The sequence below is a fragment of the Limanda limanda genome, chromosome 12 (genome assembly GCF_963576545.1).
Source record: "Limanda limanda chromosome 12, fLimLim1.1, whole genome shotgun sequence".
In the NCBI taxonomy this organism is placed as follows: Eukaryota; Metazoa; Chordata; class Actinopteri; order Pleuronectiformes; family Pleuronectidae; genus Limanda; species Limanda limanda.
The window spans coordinates 12,586,698-12,607,966 of NC_083647.1; the positions used below are offsets into that span (position 1 = coordinate 12,586,698).

General features: G+C 44.4%; 1 protein-coding gene across 8 annotated transcripts in view; it reads right to left on the bottom strand.

The window, feature by feature from the left end:
* esrrb (estrogen-related receptor beta) overlaps positions 1 to 21,014 on the bottom strand; it is a 41,112-nt gene extending 20,098 nt beyond the window's left edge. Inside the window, exons 1-4 of one of the 8 annotated variants that reach the window (XM_061082903.1) lie at positions 20,965 to 21,014; positions 17,503 to 17,571; positions 6,676 to 7,085; positions 815 to 931 (exon numbers count right to left, since the gene is read on the bottom strand). In XM_061082903.1, the coding sequence (XP_060938886.1) occupies positions 815 to 931; positions 6,676 to 7,085; positions 17,503 to 17,571; positions 20,965 to 21,014 (646 nt within the window). Of the gene's footprint in view, positions 1 to 805; positions 932 to 1,579; positions 1,592 to 2,676; positions 2,690 to 2,852; positions 2,867 to 6,675; positions 7,094 to 17,502; positions 17,572 to 20,964 lie in introns of those variants that run through there. The other 7 variants (XM_061082902.1, XM_061082909.1, XM_061082907.1 and 4 more) reach the window with 7 other exon arrangements.
* Between the last annotated feature and the right edge of the window lie 255 nt (positions 21,015 to 21,269).

Here is a 21,269-nt window from a genome sequence, read left to right on the forward strand (position 1 = left end):
ACACAGACGCCCCACCTGACCCACACTCATCAGCACTTGAGGAAAGGAAGAAGAAAGAAAAAATGAATAACATCTTTCCTTACAGAATCCCTAAGCTGCTCCCAGAGGAGGCTTGAATAAATACAACACTGTCACTTCACCCCCCCGAGCCACATATCTTTCATTATTCATTTGTCTGGCGCTTCTTGGAGCCACCAACAAGTGAGGAAGAGTGAAAGAGAGGGAAAGAGAGGCAGGTGAGAGCACATTCACTAATACAACGGGGATAAGAGGGAACGGATAGGGGAGTGAGCCCCAGCCAGACAAATCCATCGGAAGCATGTTTAATTGTCGCTGAATTCCCTGCTGGTGTGACTTAAAAAGGGGGGGGTGGGGGTGGGGGGGGAAGCATCCACAGGAAGAGAGCTGAGATGTTCGGAAAACATTTAGTGGATCAATATGCCGGGGAGAGCTGAGCCTGTGTGTGCTCAGGGACCCGGCCCGAGCCCTTCCAGGCGGAATACTGTTACATTTCTATTACTCAGACCGCGGGATCAACCTATTCAGCATATTTCTGTCCCCAGCTCAACTGCAAATTATTTACTGCTGTGTAGGTAGGGGGGGGGGGGGGGGGAGGAGGGAGGGGCCGAGAAAGCATCGTGAGAGTGTGATGTCGTAGTATTCCACTGTTCCCCTTATCACGTGAATGGAGGTTTTGTTTTTGCATAAATGTGTTTTTATACCCAAAATAATATATATATATAATACATACAGTATGCTGTAATGTGTATCTTGTGGGTGCAGGAAGAATAAAAAATGTTCTTACTCTTCTTACCTTCTTTGAGCATCCCCACTTTGAGGCATTTCATGAAGCGACAGGCCTGACATGATTTGCGTCTTCGTTTCGTGATCTCGCACTCGTTTGTGGCAGGACAGCTGTATTCTATGTTACCTGGGAACCAGAAGAAGAAGAAGAAAACCAGGTTAGCACCCGCAAAATTTCAATTGAGGGCCTAGAGAAGTAAAATTCAAAGCAAAATCTTGTGATCATTTTTTAGTATTGGGTGTGTAGAGGCATTTTTTCTGGCACTATAGGGAACCCAGTGCTAAATTGGGCCCTGCTGGTGGTTTAACAAACACCAGTGTGTTATTTCTGTGCCATCGAATGCTCTATAATAAATCATCTACACTAACCAAGCCACTTGTTAATCATCCAGATTCCTAAAGAACCAATTTCTGCGGTGTGAAGGTGGCTGGGGCGTCCTCCAGCGAGCACAGAACCTTCCTGGGGGCTACAGCAGGAGGAGGAGCTGGGGTAAAAAGGTAAAGTTTGGTGGTGGAGGGGGGTGTGGGGGGGGGGCTGGCTGGAGGCAAAGCTCCTCTAGTCCTCCAGGACCCATAAGTAGACCCCGTCCTGGTCCGGCACTAAATTGGCCTCATTAATTCTGCGCGTGTCCCCTCCGGGCCCCGGGGCGCAGGACGTGCCCCCCCCCCCCCACCGCGCTCAGAGGGGCCGGCCGCTGGACTCGATAGCTGGAGGAGCCACGCGCACGCCGCCCCCCCCCCGACCACTTTACATAATACTGCAGCCGACCCAAACCTGTTGTTACCACTGTTGCCCATTGTTGACTATTTACATAGTGTACAGGCAAGAGGCCTGATGCATTATTCAAGTGCAAGCGTCTGATTCCAGGACGGAGCAATGAAAGAGTTTCACTGCTGCACAATAAAAGAGTGGGTTCTGCTCGGCTCTAGCATTAGCCAGAGAGCGACCGGATCTGTGAGGCACCTCCTCCGCTCCTGTGCATTTTACTGTATTCGGGGGGGTTTCAATCCTCCTCCTGAAAGGGCTTTCAGCTTTAAAGCATTTGACATTGGTATTTTTCTAAACTTTTTTTTTAACCCCGGGTTTATGCCTTTGTATCTGACAGACAACGGGTTATTGAGCCACGTAAAAATGTAATTTAATCATCATAATTCCCAAAATACACTTAAATACATGCAGGTAAAACAATATATTTCCGAACAGACATGCAAGATCTCAGTTTGTATTTTTCTCATTTTTCAGTCTGACGGACACAAATCCACACAGCACACCAACATCCTGCAGCTGCTCCACTCCTCTGACCCTCACTCCATCTTCCTGTACGTAGGAAACACAGGGCTGCCTAGTATTCCGCCGGCGTCCTCCCTCCACTAGCCCTCCAACACCCTTCGACAACTTATGCAATTATGTTAACATTATTGGACAGATCAAGCCGAGGCTCCCAAGATGTTATAAATAATTAGAAATTCCTCCTTATATCTGGGTTAGAAATCATTATGCTAATTCTCCTCATCTCGTCGGGATTGGGGTAAATAAAGGTGTGAGGGAGTCGGCTGATGAGCCCTGATTGTCTTTCCCTCTGTCTGCTCTCTCTGTTGTCTGAGCAGAACCAGACCATAATAATCCTAACCCATTTTCCCATATGCTGGCGGGAGGGATAATCAGCAGCGGCTCCTGCGATGGAATCAATTCCTGGAGGCCTTTTTGGTTAGTGTTCACATTATTCACGAACCAATCAGCAGGATGTAAAGGACTAAATATTTTTTTAAAACATGGAAGTTTGATTTTGAATCTAAGAAATGTTTTGTTTTAACTTAAATCCCTACCGTATATCATTTAAAAAAAAAAAAAAAAGCAAATCGCCTCTGCACGTGTGTGTGGGTTCTGACCGCAGTTGACCCTGTGCGTCCCTGAGGATGCTTTGTTTATGGGCGGTGGTGGTGGTGGTGGGTGGGGGGGGGTTCTCTACACCACACCTGGTGGCTAACTGAGACAGGAGTCAGCCCATTGTTATTTCGCACGGCAGACACACACACAACAAACTCACACACCGCTGAGCTACTGTGTCCACCTGTCCTGTCGAGCTTCCTGTGCGTCTGGTGGTCTGTCATTTGTCAACACTACGTATATATATATAGGAGAGAAGTTTAGAGTTCATATACATACAGGAAGTCCCACTTCATCGCCTAATGCCTGTTGGATTAGAATTTGCTTTGATCTGATTGACACCAGAGAAGAGCTCAATTTAATTTAGTTTATTATCTGATCCTGTTAAATGTTTGTTTGCATCAGTAGCGTTTGGAGTAACAAGCCTACAATTTCATTTATGGCCGGTCGTCAAAGTTTTCATTTCATTTATGCTACATGCTAAATATGCCTGCAATTTATTTGGGTAATTACCGATTAGCCCTTTAATGTTCTTGTTAAATAAAAATGTCATTAAAGTTATTTAAAGTTACGTATTAAAGGATTTTTTTTCTTCCTGGAAAGAACTAAGCGGAGAGAACTGAGCCAAACTGAACCGTGTGCTTGTGACTCTGAACAGGAGAAGAAACCATCTATCTAATGTGCGTCTCAATACAGAGAGACATGTAGGCAGTGATTTAAAAAAGGGATTTCTGGTTACAATAGACTGAAACGTTTCATTTTACCGTTCAGAAACGATGTCTGGACTCGTAGCTCAGACAGTAATAGCATTGTGTGTGTTTCACTTTCAGAAATGAAGCATTCTGGCGTGAACCCCTTTAACCCGAGGGCCATTCTCGGGTTGATCCGTCTTTAGAGAGGTTACGGTATGGTTACCAATAACATTACGGAGTGAAGGCAGAAGAAAAAGATTTCCCTCCTTCTTCTCTTGATAAGTATCTGTCTCAATCTATTTTATGGCTTTTCAGGACCCATGCCAGGGCACAGAGGGGGGAAGTCAGGTCTTGTAAGTAAATTACAGTAAAATGGCAGGTATTTCTCATCAAAATCTAAACTGACTTTTACAGGCTTACTGTCAAGGTCTATTACTTCATATAAAAAGAGGGCCACCGAGTTCAGTTGGTTTTTTCGGGCAATTTTACACTCGGGGTTCAAAACGAGAAGAAAACATGGTTCAATAAGAGATTTATGATTTTGATTGGTGGGCAACATGAGGAGCAGTGATGGGGACGGGGGGTGATTAGGGAGCACTGCAGAAAAAAGGGTGGGGGGTGCTTCTGGGACAGATGGAGATCCAGGTAGACATTAATTTGGACCCGGCCTTCACTAATGTAACCGTGACCACCAAAGAGTTCAGGGGGCTTTTCGATGGCTGAGCAGGTGACACAAGATGGATTCTCCGGAAACATGTGGAGGGATTATCTGAGGACGTGTGTCCAGAGAGGGAATCGAAACGGGTGCAAAGACAACCATGATTACGCTCCACTCTTTTACAGAGAGGGTTATTGAAACGCGGGTAAACCTGCTAAAAAAGACAAATGACTCCATTCCCATTGCCATAAGAGGTGTTTGCTTTTCAGTTTTTTCCCCCAGTGAAACATCTTTGACGTCACGAATGCACCGTAAACTCTCTCGCCTCTGTGTTTTGCAAAATTAGCGCATTCACCTGAGTGTCACATTTCCATCACTGCCGATCAGAGCCTTTTAAATCCTGTGTCCACTGCAGAGTCATCTGACCCGGGGGTGCAGGCAAAGCTCCATGTGAGTTATTGCCCAGTGGAAAAGGGGCTTCAGTTAATAAAGGCCTAAATTGTTAAATATATTTTAAATCCAAAAATCAAATAATATATCTTTAAGAAACTCATACAAATGTCTCTATTGAGAATTTGCTGCTCCAAGAGGAAAAGGCCCAGTTACTCAAGGTGATAACAAATGTGTCATGTCCATGGTTAACATTAACAGGGCTCAGTTTGCCCTAAGTGCTATAGAACGATGTGATAAAGGGCTGGAAAAGACAGCTCCTTTGTTTTCTCCTCATTAGAGAGGGTCGTCTCACACACTCCACCCTCCACTGCCTCGTTATTCCTTTAATTAATCAGTTCTCATCAACGGCACCCTCTCGTTCTTTTCAAGGGCTCTACATCCCCGCTATTTACCTCCTCCAATTTCCTCCAGCGATCCAGCGTGCGTTTCTTTTTATCATTTCGGAAGGCTTCCACTCCCACCCCCCCTACCCCACCAAAAAAAAGTCCCTGCCTCCTCCTGCCTCCTCTGCCTGGGACCCCTGTCTGATTATTATGCCATTAAGCCTCTCCTCCTCTCCTCTGAAAGAGCAGCAGGGTCCCTCTCCAATCTAAAGAAGTCCTGGTTTTTTTTTTCTCTTCCCTCCTTTCCCTGAAATTACCCGGCGACGCGTGCCTGAGTTTCTAATTGGCATGCCTGTCCCTGGAGACGGCCCCCTCCCTTCTTCCTAATGAAAAGCCTCGGCCTTAATTACACTTTCCAAACGCTGATTGTTATTGACAAAACTCCTGTGGCTCGGACAAACGACGGCAGATTAGCTCCATTACAGGCAGCCCTCCAAGAAGAGAAAGAGAGGGATTTCAAATCGACAATGCAAAGTGAGGGGGGAGAAAAGAGGAGCTTTCAGTTTTTTCTCCCTCCATGTACCTTCCTCTTAATTGTTTGGGCCATTGCTCCACTTAAGACGCCTCTTTCTTCCCCCGATGCCTCTTTTCTGTTCCATTATGTTGCCGTCAGTGTACTTTTAGTCAGCGGACAAAAGCCCAGTTATGTTACTTGAGAGAAAATGTTCATCTTTTGTCAATAGACAGGATTGCTGATGGCAGCATGGGTAAACAGGAGGATTTGGCCTAATGCTTCTGTTTGCCTGCAAAAGGTACATAGACTGTCTAAAGCTGATATGGCTGCAACGTCCAAAATCAACACCTCACATCTAGACGCACACGCTGCTCTCCATAAAATTATGTGTTGATTAAAATAGACTGAAAGCAGTGGATACTCACTCGGTTACAATATCAAGTTTCCTATTTTTCTTCCACTCTTACTCATCTCATTTAACCGTCACCCGAACCCTCTGGCTCATCTTACCTATTTTATCTAGTTGTTTTTTGTGCATGTGTTCCACCAGCAGGACTTGGACCTGAGCAGCTGTGACTGTTGTGAGGATTTTTATTTTTTTTCGAGGCTCAACGATATCCACGTCTTCCTGATTAATCTGGAGCGGAGCGCACAGTTTCACAGCGGGGGGGCTTTCATTGCCTCTCTAATGAGAAGCTGTGATACATCATGACTCGCAGATAGCCAATCGCACCCTATAGTCCCCAGGCGTGCGCACACACACACCCACACACACACACACACACACACACACACACACACACACACACACACACACACACATATAGACAGGACATGGATAATAAAGCACATTCTCTAAGCCCCCCCCAAACAGTCCCTACACTCCACAAAATCTGACCTCTGAGTGATGATGTCATGTCTATCCGACACCACGACAGATGATGTCATCATAACTCACTCGTCGTCTGGCCCATGTCATATTATTCTTTGTTTTCTGTTTTCGTTTAAGTCAGCGTGAACAGATATTTTTAAAATGCATTTATTTTGAAAAAAGTTGGCATGTTTTTAATGTTCCTCTCATATTAGATATTATTCATTGTTCGGAAATACAAATACGAGATTCTTGTATGGATGTTCCTGGTCTCAGGAGGCAGAGGAAACATCTTGCACACTCCAATGATTTTTTTACATAGAGAATCGTTTGGACTGAGTATGTCCCAGTGTTGTGGGGCCAAAGGTGGCTTGTATGGAGCCTGTTTTTGTGTCTGGTGATGCGGCGACATGGGATTTGAATAACTGGTATTGAGTGTTTGTTGGGAGGTGGTGAGAGGAGGGGAAAATACCTTGTATTGTCCTTTTAAAAAAGGCTTTGCAGGCCTCACAGGAGGCCACCCCATAGTGATACCCCGAGGCTATATCTCCACAGACCAGGCACAGCCTCTTGGGGAGGGAGTTCAACATGTATTCGCACTTTATGGACGAGTCCTCCATGATGGTGCTGGAGCAGTCGTCATAGCGCTTGCGGCAGGTGCCAGCCCCGAGTCCGCTGGGGGTGAACATAGGTGGAGAGTCCAGGCCGTTGGAGTGGCTGTTCATAGTGCTGACATAGCCGCCGCTGGCGTCTGAGTTGCCGCTGGGGCTGTGGTGGCTGACCGTGTCGATGACCGAGGAGGGACTGGACGGCTCCGTCTTGATGTAAGACCCGCAGCTGGAGGGAATGTGCCGGTCATCAGCGGCCATTCTATTCAGCAGCCTGGGTGAGGTAAGGGGTGAGACACAGAGGGGAGAGGGGAGAGGGAGGAGGAGAAGAGGAGGAGGATTAGCAGAGGTCTTCAAATCGTGCAAATGAATCTCATCAATCAAGTGAGTGACAGAAAAACGTTTTTATGTGGCAGCCAACAACAGTTACAACACAAATGCTCCTTTCCTTTAACTAGGTTTTAAAATAAGATGTATTTGAACATACTTATACTTTATTTAATGACACAGTTCAACTGTTCTTCTAGTAGATCTCAAACCCTTTGATTTCATGCTTAAATCTTTTTTAAATACAATCAAATAAAGTGTGTTTCTGAATATAACGTCGACTGTAGAAAAGATGGCAGAGTTTAGACGGGTTTCGTTTGGCCAAGCAGCACTAATTTATTAATAATCAGATTTAAACGTATTTCACATCTACTATTGTCCTGTATCTATTTTTAAGTCTTTCCAATTTTCTGTTCCTAACCTTCCTCATAAACAAGTGAACCAGGGGGAGGGTCCTACTGTAAGTGCCTCATTAGCCACACACCATGGCAGCTGCAAACGTGCTTCAGTGTACAAATACACACATCCACACACACAAATCCACATCCACACACACTCAGAGTCACACACATCCCCACACACAGACAGAGAGAAAGCAAAGCGAGAGAAAATGTGAGTGCGGGAAGGATAGAGAGAAGAAGAAAAGAGAGAGCACTCAAATATAACACACACACACACACACACACACACACAGAGGTGCAGACACAAAGAGCGCATCGCCACGGGGGCATCTCCATAGTTTAGAGAGCAAGGTGGACCTTGGCTTGTCTCCTTCAGTCAGCAGTCAACCAAAAGGAATCAGGATGGCAAGATATTGACTTTTTCACTGTCTGCCTAATAACTGTATTTTGGAGTACATGCAATCCGATGCTGTAACGTGTGCAGACTAAAGTGCAGCCGTTTGGCTGTGGCCACAAAATGCACTCTGAAGCCCTTCCATATAAATCTATTTCATTCTCGCTCTGTAACCTTTAACTTCAAATTGCGACGAGGGGCAGAAAACTTAGCCTGGACACGTTCAGCTCATTCTCCTGTCTGTAAATAAAGTGAAGCGAACGGGTGGACTGCAGGAGATGGATAACTCAATGTATTGGGGATGCCGTGTGGACACGGTGACCTCCTAGGGTCAAGGCGAGGTCACACACTTACATACACACACACCCCTTTGCATTGGGTACCAGGGAAGGGGTGAAAGGTCACCTGCGCTCGCCTGCATTAACAAAATTGAGCCTTGCATGGCTTATGCAAATGCAGACACGCGGGCCTCCAGTGAGTGGCAGCTAGACAGCCCAAGTTATGCCTTAGCACATTAGTTCCATTAGCATATTGCCAACTAATGGTAATGTTTACATATTTGACATGTCAGTTTACCGTCAGCCCTGAGAGCGGGGGGGGATGTCCCCTCTCTGGATCTATCGGGCCGGGCGATAGCCGCCTGTCTCAGAGTGCTTCAGAACGAGAGGCCTCGGCTGTGTCCCCTATTGGTCGGCCGCACTACCTCTGGCTCTCTGAGACTGATTTAATTGTGAGGGTGGGTTACGGAGGGGTTCAGGCCCAGGGGTCAGTGGGTCAACCTTATTTTCTCACCCTGGCTTCCAGGCCCGTGGAGATGGGGGTCAGCGTGTCAAATTAAATCTCATTCCCGCGTTTCCTTCCCTGCTGTCATGTATATTCATCGGAGCTCCAGGTGCCTACCACTTCTGGAAATTCACAAAAAGGTTAACTGCTAAAATAAATAATAAAAAATGCCCCCTGTTAAAACCGTTGACCTTGTGGAATAAGCCCTTTGCTTGAGTACTCCTTGGAATTCTTCTTACGATATAAAGCCTCCGCTATATAAAACTGATACACAACTACCACTTCCCGGGACAAAAATCACCGTCCGACACGCTTATCCTTCAGTTCCTCTCAATTCAAACAAAACATAAAATATGTGACCATTAGCGATGACATTGTGGGACTTAAGTCAGATTTGCTGTTTTAAAAAATGACCCACTTGTACTCTTAAATGTCCTTGCAGACAGAAAATTGAAAAAGTGAATCAATTTCATGCCTCTCTGAAATAGAACTTGCCGCTCTTGATAATGAATGCAGATTGCATCCCCATAAATTAACGCGCGGCTCTGTGTTCATCTGCTTTATGTTCTCGGTTTCAGATGGATATGTGCACCTGTGCGATAGGGCACCTGCACTTGGCTTATTAAAGGCTATATATTAAAACGCAGGAGCACAAAATGGCTCCATTTAGCTTTTATTTCACAAATTCAGAGTAAGCTTAACCCCGGTTCAAAGGCCATCCTCAGGGTGACACTTAGCATAATTGCATAAGTGTCTTAACTGTTTCTCCTCCAGCTCAATGTGGTCATTTATAATACATGTGCTGGCTAGAATCCCCTTAACTCATTCTGCTATGACACATCATACCACTGCTATGCTTATGTTTTTAACAAGGCTGCATATATTGATTAATGATACTGAGGGAATACTAACCACTTGAACCTGCCGTATTAATCAAAAATATTTCTATAAATATTTGTAATCTCTAATGGGACAGGTCCAATTTAAATCTATAAATACAATTGTATAAGAAAATGAATTACGAACATTAAATAGTTTGACAGCAGCAATGGTCCTGATAAATAATTCAATATGTGGGGCAGGTGCTAATTAGCTTGTGTGCTACACGGACAGAGCCGAGCGGAACGGGTCTGCTGAACTAACTGAGACTTGACGCTGTAAAATCTATAGTTCTCTCTGTCGCACTTCCTTCCTCAAGGTAAGAGCTTTTCAAATTCTGCTGCCTGGCCGACCAAAGGAGCGGCGCTCGTCTAAGATACAGTATCCCTCCCCTCTTTCCCTCCTTTACTCCCCCTCTCTGTTCCTCCTCCTTTTGTTCCCTTTGTACCGATCAAAATTCATGCTGAGTAGCGGGTTATGGGCCCACAAAGGCACACCGCACAGTTTGGTTTTAATCTGATTCCGACCAGCCCTCCTAACAGCATTTCAGATCCCTAATATCATTCCACCGGTGCTGCTGTGACCAGGATTAGCTGGACTAATGATCTGGCAACTCATCTCACACTTGCTGTTCCTCGACTTTGAGGGGAGAACCGAGGAGGAGAACGCCTCTCCTCGCGTCTCGAGACTTCCCTCGCCCGCCAGCAAGACTCTGATCGTCATGTGACTCTGTCGTATAAGAATGCTGAACATTCAGGATCTAATTGAGCCAATTTGTACGTTTTCCTGCTGAGAGGTTCCTGCTTGAGGCGGAGTCTTAGCTGTTCTCTACAGAGCGCTCCCTTTTTTACGTGTATTTCACAAACCTTCATAGCTGCTGAGCTCAAACACTGAGTCAATTCCTGATGTCCTTTTACCTCTCAAGGCCACCAGATGCCAAAAAACATCATTTTCTAACATTTGCTAACCTCATCCCCGAGTGTCACATCCCTGCTACCTGATCAGACTGGGTAAGTGGAAGGAAAAAAAGGGGCGGTGGGAGTGGGGGGTTGACATCTGCAGGCAGGGTGATGGTGATATCAGATGCCCCAGTAGGGGCAGATCTGTCTGGAGGGCCCCAGGCGATGTGGCCTGATAAGCCACTGGCCCCAGAGTCAGCGCTGGTAGGACGAACTCAATTAGCTCCTGACAGACCTCCTCTCAGCCCGGCTCAGCCTCGCCGCCACAGCCACAAACCAGTGGCAGCTGCCACGCTGACCTCTCCTCCAGGGGCCACTGCCACCTCTTACCGCTCCGACACGCAGCCAGGGACTCATATTTTGGGAGAGCGGAGGAGACGCATGCTGGAAATGTGCACAGCCCCCAACTAAGTAATACAGAGACGCTTGTACGCCACCGAGGGTGCTCACTGTGTGTTCTCACAGGGGATAATGTAAATGAAAAGGCAGTGGGGGGCTCAGGGAGGGGAGTTGGGGTGGCCCTTGGGAGAAAGTCGGGGAATGGAGATTCCAAAACACACTTGAAATGTGGAGGACTCCTCTGAGTCCAACGATTTCCAGGTTAATGACCATCAGGGGACTCTGGGGCCAAAGGACTCTTGGGGCAAAATGTGTGTGTGTCTGTACGGACGCTGCATGGACTCATGAGCTCATAGGTCTGAGTTTGTGTTGCAGACAGAATATGAAAATATGTTGTATGTGGGTCTGTGTAGGGGGGGGGGGGGTTGGTTGACGGCTGTGGTTTGGTTGGAGGCAAGCCCGGCCCTCCATAGGGACCCATTCTAATCTACGAGGGAGAGGCCCCTAATTTTTGGAGTTTCTCATTCATTAGTCCTGCTCTGGCTGCGGGAGGACGGAGCAGAGGGGGGGGGGGACCTGAAGGCAGGGGCGGCGCCTCTTTATTCACGGATACGCGAGACACTCTGCGAGAAGCTGACAGAGATTTACGACGTGCAGATCTATGGAGGCAAACAAAAGGGGAAGTTGAGGAGACAGAAAAACAGGAAAAGAGAAAGTAAGCGATACACGCCGGGCGGAGGGAGGGGAGACAGACAGAGCGTGTTCATCGTACCGATGGAGAGCGAGAGCCCCTGGATCAATAGTCCATAGGCTAGGGGCTCGTGCAGGGTTACCACTGGGGGGGGCGGGCTACCGCGCTGGCTCTGCGGCTCGGGCAATTAAGTTTTTCCAGTCTCCAGAAGAGGATTATATTTAGCCGCACCACAGCGATGTCACCGAAGTCTTTATAAAGCCATGAGCTCACTCCACTACAACAACATGAGCCCGTGCTCCAGCGGCACCACAAGATAGTGCCGGCCAAGAAGCAGATCACATCTATCGATCTCGCCCCCCCGCCCCCTCCCGCTCCTTCCTGTGCTGGAGATGCTGCTGGGAGGAAAAGCCAGGGCCCTCTTGTGATACAGGCGCTGCTGTTTGTCTGACGTAAACTGTCTGGGCCGCACTGGGCAGATCCGGTTCTTATAAAGGGGCTGAGTTCAGGATGTTGGGAGAGACAAATGGCTCGTGATAGAGCTGCCGTCAGTGGGGGGGGGGGGAGATGTGAGAAGCTGCTCTCAGACCTGCAGTGAACTCTGGGTAATCATCGGGCATTCTCCGGAGAGGCTGTATGTGAGAACGACAATGTGAGTGAGAGACTGCAGGACTTTCCCCGTATGTGAGAAAACTGCAGGAGATCTTCCAGAGGATTCACCGCAATCAAGTGGGAGGGTTACAAAATTCCGGGAATATTCAAAGTTGGAAACTTTCCATGGGAATTAACAGGAATTAACAGGAATATACGGGAATTAACGGGAACAAACTGGAAATGTTGTGGGTAATTTATACTAACTGTAGTATTTGCAAATGTACACAGCCTTCCTTCTACATTGGATGGGGTTAAATGTCTCCACACATGAGATAGTGCACGTGGCATTGTTCTGTAGAATAAGATGAGAAAAAAGTTTGTAAAAAAACACTAATGCAATGCCAGAGATATAAATAGTTAGCCAAACAATTGGAATCGTCTGTAAAAATATTTTACAATTGATGGATAAATGAATGGAAACAGGCTAGATGAACAGATGAACAATCCTCAATCAGCATGCTAATATATTTTCCCCAGTGATATCATCGCAACTTATCTGACTAAAATAGAGTTTTGAATGATTTTTTTATTGCTCAGAGTTTAATTTGCGTGTTTATTTTTTTTTCAAAATTCCCAAAATTCCCGATTTAACTTCACATGGAAAGTTTCCGGAAAGTTTCCGAAAATTTACCGGAAACGTTCCGCCCCTTTGCAACCCTACACGCGACACAGAGATTTTTGTGATAAGGGCCGACGCTAGTGTTGATGGACTGTAAACTGCTCTTCTTCTCTCCCGCTGCGTTATTCAGCTGTGAAGAACAAACTCCAGAGAATGTCCAGACCCAATTGTGTGGGAATTCTCCGGAGTTCATGTCTGGAAACGTCTTAAATTTCCGACTGCAGAGCGTAAAGAGTTAACAATCCTCCACAGACCCGATGGGGAAGCTCCCTGCAGAACTGGACAGCTCATCACACTGTATATGTAAAAAAAAAAAAAAAAAAGAGCTCCAGTGATAAGTCCAGCCTGTCGAGCAGCACATTTGGGATCAAATTTCTAATTCGGCCTTTTCATTAGAAAAGATTAGTTTCCATTACATCCATTATGAGGTAAGACCATGGTATAATTTAACAACACCAATTTACAATGGCTCGTGATAAGTAGAAAAAGTAATTATAGTCCAGTGCTGGGAGAAAAAAAAACTGTTTCTGATTATAGACATTTTAGTGTCTTAAAAATTCTCCTGCAAGAGCTTGTGACATTAAGACGACTGGTGTGTGTAGTGACATCAGACACAACCTGGTGTTGTGTGATACATTAGTGATACTGGGGCCGATATCACAGTACATTCTCCTGAAACCCGAGGCACAGGGGGCGGATGTTTTAGTTAAAAATGTTCTAATTTTTTTGATGTTTATTGGAAAATGTTGTAGTATCATCGTCTGCACTAAGACCAACGGAATGGAGACGAATGTGTGGAAACACAAGGACCTCTAGGATTTCAAGAGACAATCATGAACGCACAGGACTCACAGGTCTCGATGACGCAATGTGACCTAGCTTCACCTCTTCTCCTATTTTACATTAGGCATTTTATTTACCCTGTGATGACCCTGTCTGTTGTCCCTGGGTCTGTTCTTTTCTCTGTCCACAAATGACAGAAATAAAGTTTTCAAATAATTTTGTTTAACTTTTGACTGTAAACATTACTTACAATATTGGAATGAATAAAAGTAAGTTGTTTTTACTTGTCTGGCTAAAAAACTGTGTGAAATTGAAAACACCCAAAAAGGCAGATCATTTCACCAGTGTATTCATGTATAATCATTTTAGGTTACACAAAAACGTATTAATGTTAACTGACTATCACAGATTAACACTGCAAGAATAATTCAAATAGGTGTTTTAAGGTTTTTCAGGTTGAGTTTTGTTTAGCTGCCTTAAATGATTTGGAAAACCAGCAGATATGAACGCCTCTCACATAAGTTTCTTGTGTAAAATAAACAGGGAGAAATTATAAAATTGGAAACTCAAGCAAAAAAAAAAAAAAGGTTCACTAGAAATGTTCAGGATCTGTCAAAGATCCAAGAGACTGGTCTGAGGAAGGATATTCCTGATTGTGTTTTTTTTTGCAGTGTGTATATATCACAACAAAGAGAGACATATTATTAAAAAAGGGTTAAGGCTATTTAACACAGTCCAGTGTAAATCACAGGTTTAGACACAGTGACTGTGCGTACAGGGGGACGGAGACATAGAGCCATGCATGAAATTACTTCATTAATCTTCTTCTGATAGGCTGGTCTTGTTTAGGGGGGGGGGGTCGACTCTACCTGCTTAAAACAAAGAGCTCCATAAATAATCCTCTTCATCACGAGGAAGAGCCAAATATAAACAGACAAACACACACACACAAATATATATATGTATATATATAAAAGTCTGAATTAACGGGCCAAAATTAGCAGGTTTATCAGGTGTCCGGTAGAATTTAAACACACTCACGTGTGTAAATATTGGTGCAGGCTCACACTCGGTGTTTGATCAGGGCTCAGCGCTGAGTTTAAAATAACGTGCATGATACAGCATGATCATCAAGTTCAAACTATGACTTCATTTTCGCACATTTAAAATGTTGTTCTGGACACATTACTCAAACGGCAGCAAAATGAATTGACGTCGCTGGAAACACTATTGCTCCGACGCCGCCTGACACAGTCACAGCCGGAGCCTCCAGCTTTTTACAGGCTCATCTCTTCCAGCATTTGCCATAAATAGTGCTGGTGATAAAAAGGCGGGTGGGCCCAAACTGATTTATACGCTGGTATCCAACCACCACGCCATTCAGGAATAATTAAACTTTGGGAGTATTTCCTGAATTAATGCATTTCCTTTCAGGGTTAGGGTGGGGCTTTGGGAGGGGGGGGGGGGGCATCTAAACATACATGTTCACACAACGTCTGGTGTCAGCGGACGCACTGGGAGAAAGCCGGGGGAGGGAGGGAGGCTCCGAGTGGCAGGTTCAACAAGCAGCCACTCGATGTGACCATTCCATCTCACTTAGTGCTGTAGGGGGGGGCACTCATAAGGAGGCATTTTAATGTGACCAACAAACACGCACCTGAGCAATAAGTTGTATAGTTTAAAGGCAGGGAAGCAGGAAGGCATGCGCTGACACACACACACACACACACACACACAAACACACACACACACACACACACACACACACACACACACACACACACACACACACACACACACACTTTGAACTAACAAAATCGGATGAGGCTGCTATAGTAGTTGAGTAAAACATCCCCGATAGAAGAAATGAGACAAGCGCAGTTAGTGTCTAATGAGCATTTTCTCTAATCGTTTTCTGTAATGGAGAGTCAGGGCCAAGCTATTTCTCCTATTTATGTCTTTATATATATTGTATTTAACTGTCGTAGTCTAATTGCTGAAGGATTTGGAACCAAGCACGTTAAAAGTTGATCCTGAATTAAACAAACTCAAAAGCCTATCTTGTATCGTGGGTAAAGCAAGAATTAAGTAAGTCTTGAAATGCAAATTCCATGTAAAAAAATATATTTGAAAGCTCAAGATTTAGTGTTTGTGGCATTTAAAATCTACTATTTGGTTATTTCTGTAATAGGAGCGGTGCATATTAGACATGGATCAAGAGAAACATCAATAGAGCCGGCTGTTCAGCAAAGAGAAACTAGGCCTGTGATGGCTGGCTCTATGTTAATGGCTGTTATTGGTCACATCTACTTCCCTTGGGCAAATCAGGGGAGAGCAATCGTAGTACTATCTCTCTGCCTTTCGCCTGTTCCCTCTCTCTCTCTCTCTCTCTCTCTCTCTCTCTCTCGCTCTCTCTCTCTCTATCTCTCTCTCACACACCCCAACACCGCTAAGTCTTCTCACACATCTTTTTGTATAAACTACAGATTGTGTGTTTAAACATACAAGCCTGAAACACTAGTTCTCAGCTTCCCACAAGGAGTGATGATTTATTTGGTTTTAAACAAAGCTCGGTGTGAAGCCGTAATGAGTGCGCGGCTGAGCGCTGCCACGCAGACCAGACTTGGTGAAGCTGTCAGTGGGAATCAGAGCTGCCACGGTGACGGAGGGTTTCAATATTGATTTCATAAATAAACAAAGCTAACCATCGATCCTAATGTTATTTTGCATTTCAATTACTGCTCCGAAACATAACCTTCAAACAACTGGCCGCTCAATCCCAATAGCCTTCACTGATAAACACCCATATCGTTACCCACCTACATCCCATTTTCTTACCGAGTGTGAACTAATGGACCTGAGATTTGCTCCAAAGAGATTTTATGAGTCAGAATAGACGTCACAGAAATAATAAGGGTTACGAAACACGAGCGATTCAGCAAACACATCCAACTTTACTTTTAGAGTTCTCAGTTTGATGACTTCTTGAAACTCATTTACTTCTCAACTACAGTTTACAGCTTTTTGTCAAGTGCATTATCATGATAACAGCCCTTTTCTTGACTCAGTTATTTTTCTCAACTTCTATGCTCTAAAGTGTGTGTGTGTGTGTGTATGCATTTGTGTGTGTGTGTGCGTGTGGAAATGAAGAGGAGCCCTTCAATGTGGAGCAACAGGAAGAAGTGCTGACGCACCGTGTCAGTGATAGCACTCTGCTGCCACAAGGGCATGAGAGCCCACGTAGGCTAGCATTATCCTTCTTGACTAATGGACCTGGTTATTTTTAAACAGATTCTCACACTGCGGTGGAGGTGTCCAAGGTTACCATGGACAAGGAATCGGGAGGGACGCGAGTGCGGTGACGGTCGGTGGTTGTGCAGGTGGACGCCGTGGAATAGGCGCGGTAGCCGAGGCCTAACATCAGATGGCGTCTCAGGACAGAATGTTAAAATCTTCTAAAATGTTCTGCTTGTGCCATGTTGGAGGTTATAAACAGAAACATACTTGCAATGTGACTATTTCAACACAGATTTTATACACAGAATTTCAGATGAATTGATGATATAAATAATATTGCATGCTTTTCTTTTTCTTTTTCCCCCCCCAATTATTGACCTGGGTGATAAATCACCCGGGGGCGGGGTCTGATGTGGCAGCTCAGCCTCAGTGCTAACAACAAGCATGAGCCCTGAAAGCTCTGCAGCCACAGAATAGTGAACATCCAGCAGAGTGTCAATATACTCTGCATCCCCCATTTGGCCTGGAGAGGGACAACATGCTCCCCCCTCCCCCCCACCCCCCACCCCCCCGCTCAGCCTGAGCTGAGTGACATATTTACAGTGAAAGTAATGATACTAGATACCAGAAATGAGAGGGCTCCAGCGTGGCCAGTGGACTCAGGAATCTCTCTAATGAATTGGACAACAAAGCCCTGTTGGTATAAGGAAGAGGGATTTAGAATTGGATGACAGATATAATAGAATTTCAAAACATTTGGTTTTCTGCAGTAAAGTGCCACACATCCCAACACCTCCTGAAAGCTCATGGGAGATGTGTGCGGGAGTGGGACAGGTGGTTTGGCCGGTCACTGCAGCCACAGAGGCCACCGGCTCCTGGCTCGGGGCGGGGGTGGCCGCTCTCGGCCAGGAGCCTCTTCTGGTAATGTATTCTGAAACCAAATTACCGTAAGCTGATCCCATCTGGATAGTGTCTGTGTGCGGCTGCTTTGGTTACCCACCACTGCCTCTACCCTGCGATAGCATCTCCATGAAGACAGCAAAAATCTGATTAACCCAATAACAATGAAACACTTGGTCAAAGAGCAAAGAGCTTTTAACTTAAGATACACTAATGCAATTCCCTCGCCTTGTTTTCTGAAACCTAATAAGAATCAGGCGGACGGACTGCTGGATGGGGTGTTTTCAGGCCTCTAATGCAGCAAGCTGGGAATGAAGTCAAATAAATTGAAATCTAATTCATCATTGTGCGATAACTTCTTTCTCCTTCTCTGAAAAAATACATTAAAGCTCTTATTTCACGAAAGGGGAAACGGGCTGGGGTGGTGAGTTTCCAGCAGTGGCTCTGCCCGGGGCTTTAAGGTTGTTGATGGAACATTTAGGAGAAGAAACAAGTCACATCTCAATTCGCTGCCGCTCAGACCGCGCGCGCGTGAGTGTGTGTGTGTGTTTTCAAGCGAGCACGGAGGAATCTGAACTGACAGTCCTCAGCAGTGGCTCACTTCTGAGTGGCACAAACAGCTACTGCAACACCAGATGAACAATAAGCTTGTCAAAGTCGTACAGTGAACAACTCGTCTGGCTGCATGAGCCAAGGAGTAAATAAAAGGCTGGGTTGCAACGGGGCACATATAAATGGTAATGTACGAAATTTGAGCAAATACAGTGTCTCTTTGGTAATCACTTCCATGCACACGCATTTCTAAATACTGTCCGTTTGCAAAGAGACAAGCAGAGTGTGTCTCTCTATTCTGTTTCAGTCTGAGTCCCAGACTGTAGCGATGACCTCAGGTCAGTCTGTGGAGTTTACACAGTGACGATTCCACAACAGCGCTGTGCTAATTACAAGGAGCACGTACAGTCTTCATAATCCTCTCAGCCGAGCATCACGGCCACGTCCAGGTCTGAATGGCTGCAAACACTGCTGCACTATCAGCAGAGGAGAGCCACTGCTGAGGCAAAGTGAGCAGCACACCTGGGGCCAATGCTGGAGGAATCCCACAAATAACTGGTTGTTACCGAGTAAACAGGAAAACACTCATTCACTGTGATCATTTCTACATAAGCTGCTATGAGAGATTTTTAGTTTAGGAGGTGGGAAAAATATTCCCCCAGATCCACATTCTACTAGAAATAAACACACAATACAATTAATTATAAGTTACACATTGAACACATAGCTCAGAGCTCTTTTCACTGTTATTTTACATTTTGCTTGTTTGGGGTGATTAGAAATTATAATACAATTATAATATTAGAGCTGTATTATTTGGATAAATAATTTGTAAATATTAGCACAGCATTAATTGAAATATATTACTGAATAAATTAATATGTAGAAATGTCAACGTCAACTCAAACTAAAACATGTTTTAAATAAATGATTTTACAACACAAATTGTCAATGTGCCTTTCTCCTAATTTGAATTAATATGACTCTGTATTTGATGTAAACTGCATTTGCAGGGAAAATCACTGGAAAATGAAATAACTTAATTTATCCTAAAACCAAATGATTATCGTGTTTATTTTACGGAAATGCTGGGGTGGGGCAAAACACTGCTTATAGCTAAGAATTAAATAAAAATATAAAATTTGTCTTTAAATTTAACGACATGTTACACTGAAAAATATAAATACACTTGAACTTATGCACCTGACGTGTTGCAGGAATCTCCACTTTGTTTCTGCTGTTTGAATACATTTATATTAAGGAGCAACTGAGAGAAAAGTCAAACTTATAAATGCATTTTAGACAAAGACACAATGGAGATTCTTACATGTAGGTGTAAAATATTAAAATGCTTAGATGATGAATTTGGGGGATTTGCAGTGATTAAAGCTCAATGTAAAGACACGTACAGAATTCAGCTCAACAACTTTACACTGAATTATTTTCACTGGATGTATTTCTTTAAAATTGCTTAATTATGACAGAATTAGATAATATTGACAACATGAAAAGACTAGTTGGAATAAGGCAATTTGTCATTTATGTAAAAAAAAGTATTCAGTGTGTTATATGGAACACATTTCTAGACATTTATAAGCAAACCCTTCAGTGGATGAAAATATTTAATTATCTAAATACATCTGACTGGTTTTCAGAATTTCTGCATTCATAACACTTTATCATTAATATCTATATAAAATATCAAAGACCGATATAATAAAATATCCTTGTTACCCTGGTTTTTCATACATGAATACGTGTATGAAAATACACACATTACAGGCATTGAAGTAAATACATATTAACAGCTTCCAATATGAATACAAATTAAATTTTTCTCACAACTTTGATATAATTTCCTTTAAAACAAATATAAGATATTGATGGATTTATCACATTGTAATGTGGCGTAAGCCCTGACTGTCCCAGCAGCCTTGCGCGCCGCTGTCTGCATGGGACAGACCTGCTGAGGCTACACGCTCCTTTTATTTGTCTTTCCCTGGCTGCACATATCACAGTGTGTAATTCATCCTCTCCAATTCCACGGACTCCCATTAATCTCATCTCCTTAAAATATGATTCCCCCTCTCCCCGGGCGGCCACCTCTATAGGAACAAAGCCATCAGCAAACAAGCCCCTAACACAACCAGACAGATACCCCAAAAAATTCTTTAGGAAAAAAGAAAATTACACACTAAATCAATCTGCCATGGTGTGAATGAGATTTGTAAAGACTGGCGTACATGATGGATACATAAAATAAACCTACACACACACACACACACTCACAGTAGCACCTGCCCTGTTGCTCTGTACTGTTAAAGACCTACATGATTCAAAAGCCCTTAAAACAATGAGCAGGAGAAAGTTTAAGAAAGTGAGAGGGTGAAGGAACGAGGAAGACAGAAAAAGAAAAGTACACACTGCTAAGACGGGAAAAAGTTAAGTCACTAGACTGGTAGGGTTCAAGGAACATAAAACAAAAATAAGAGGAGCAGGTGAGGATTTCAAAAAAAGATTAAGAGAAGAGAAGAGGAAAGACAGGGAAGAAGAAGAAGGAACAAAAGTACATTGCAACAGAGCTGTTAAAACGAGAAGTGAAAGAAGGAATAGAAAGAAAAGGAGGTGCACCTACTGGTTATGATAGCTGAGAGGGTCTGGAAGACAAAGTTCTGAAATGTCCATCAGTCCAGTTTTAGCATTCCAGGAATGAGAGGAAGAGGAAAGAGAAAACAATTGAGACCGGCTTCTTCCCCCAAATGACAGCAGAGCACCCTCAGAGACAAGAACGCTGCCCAACAGCCCCTCCGGCACCGCACCCCCCCAGCCTGCACAGGTATGCTGGACTCTGATGGATTGAGTGGGCGCGCGTGTGCGTAAGCATGTGTGTGAGTGTGTGTGTGTGTGTTTATGTATATATGCGTGGGTAAGAGAGGAAAA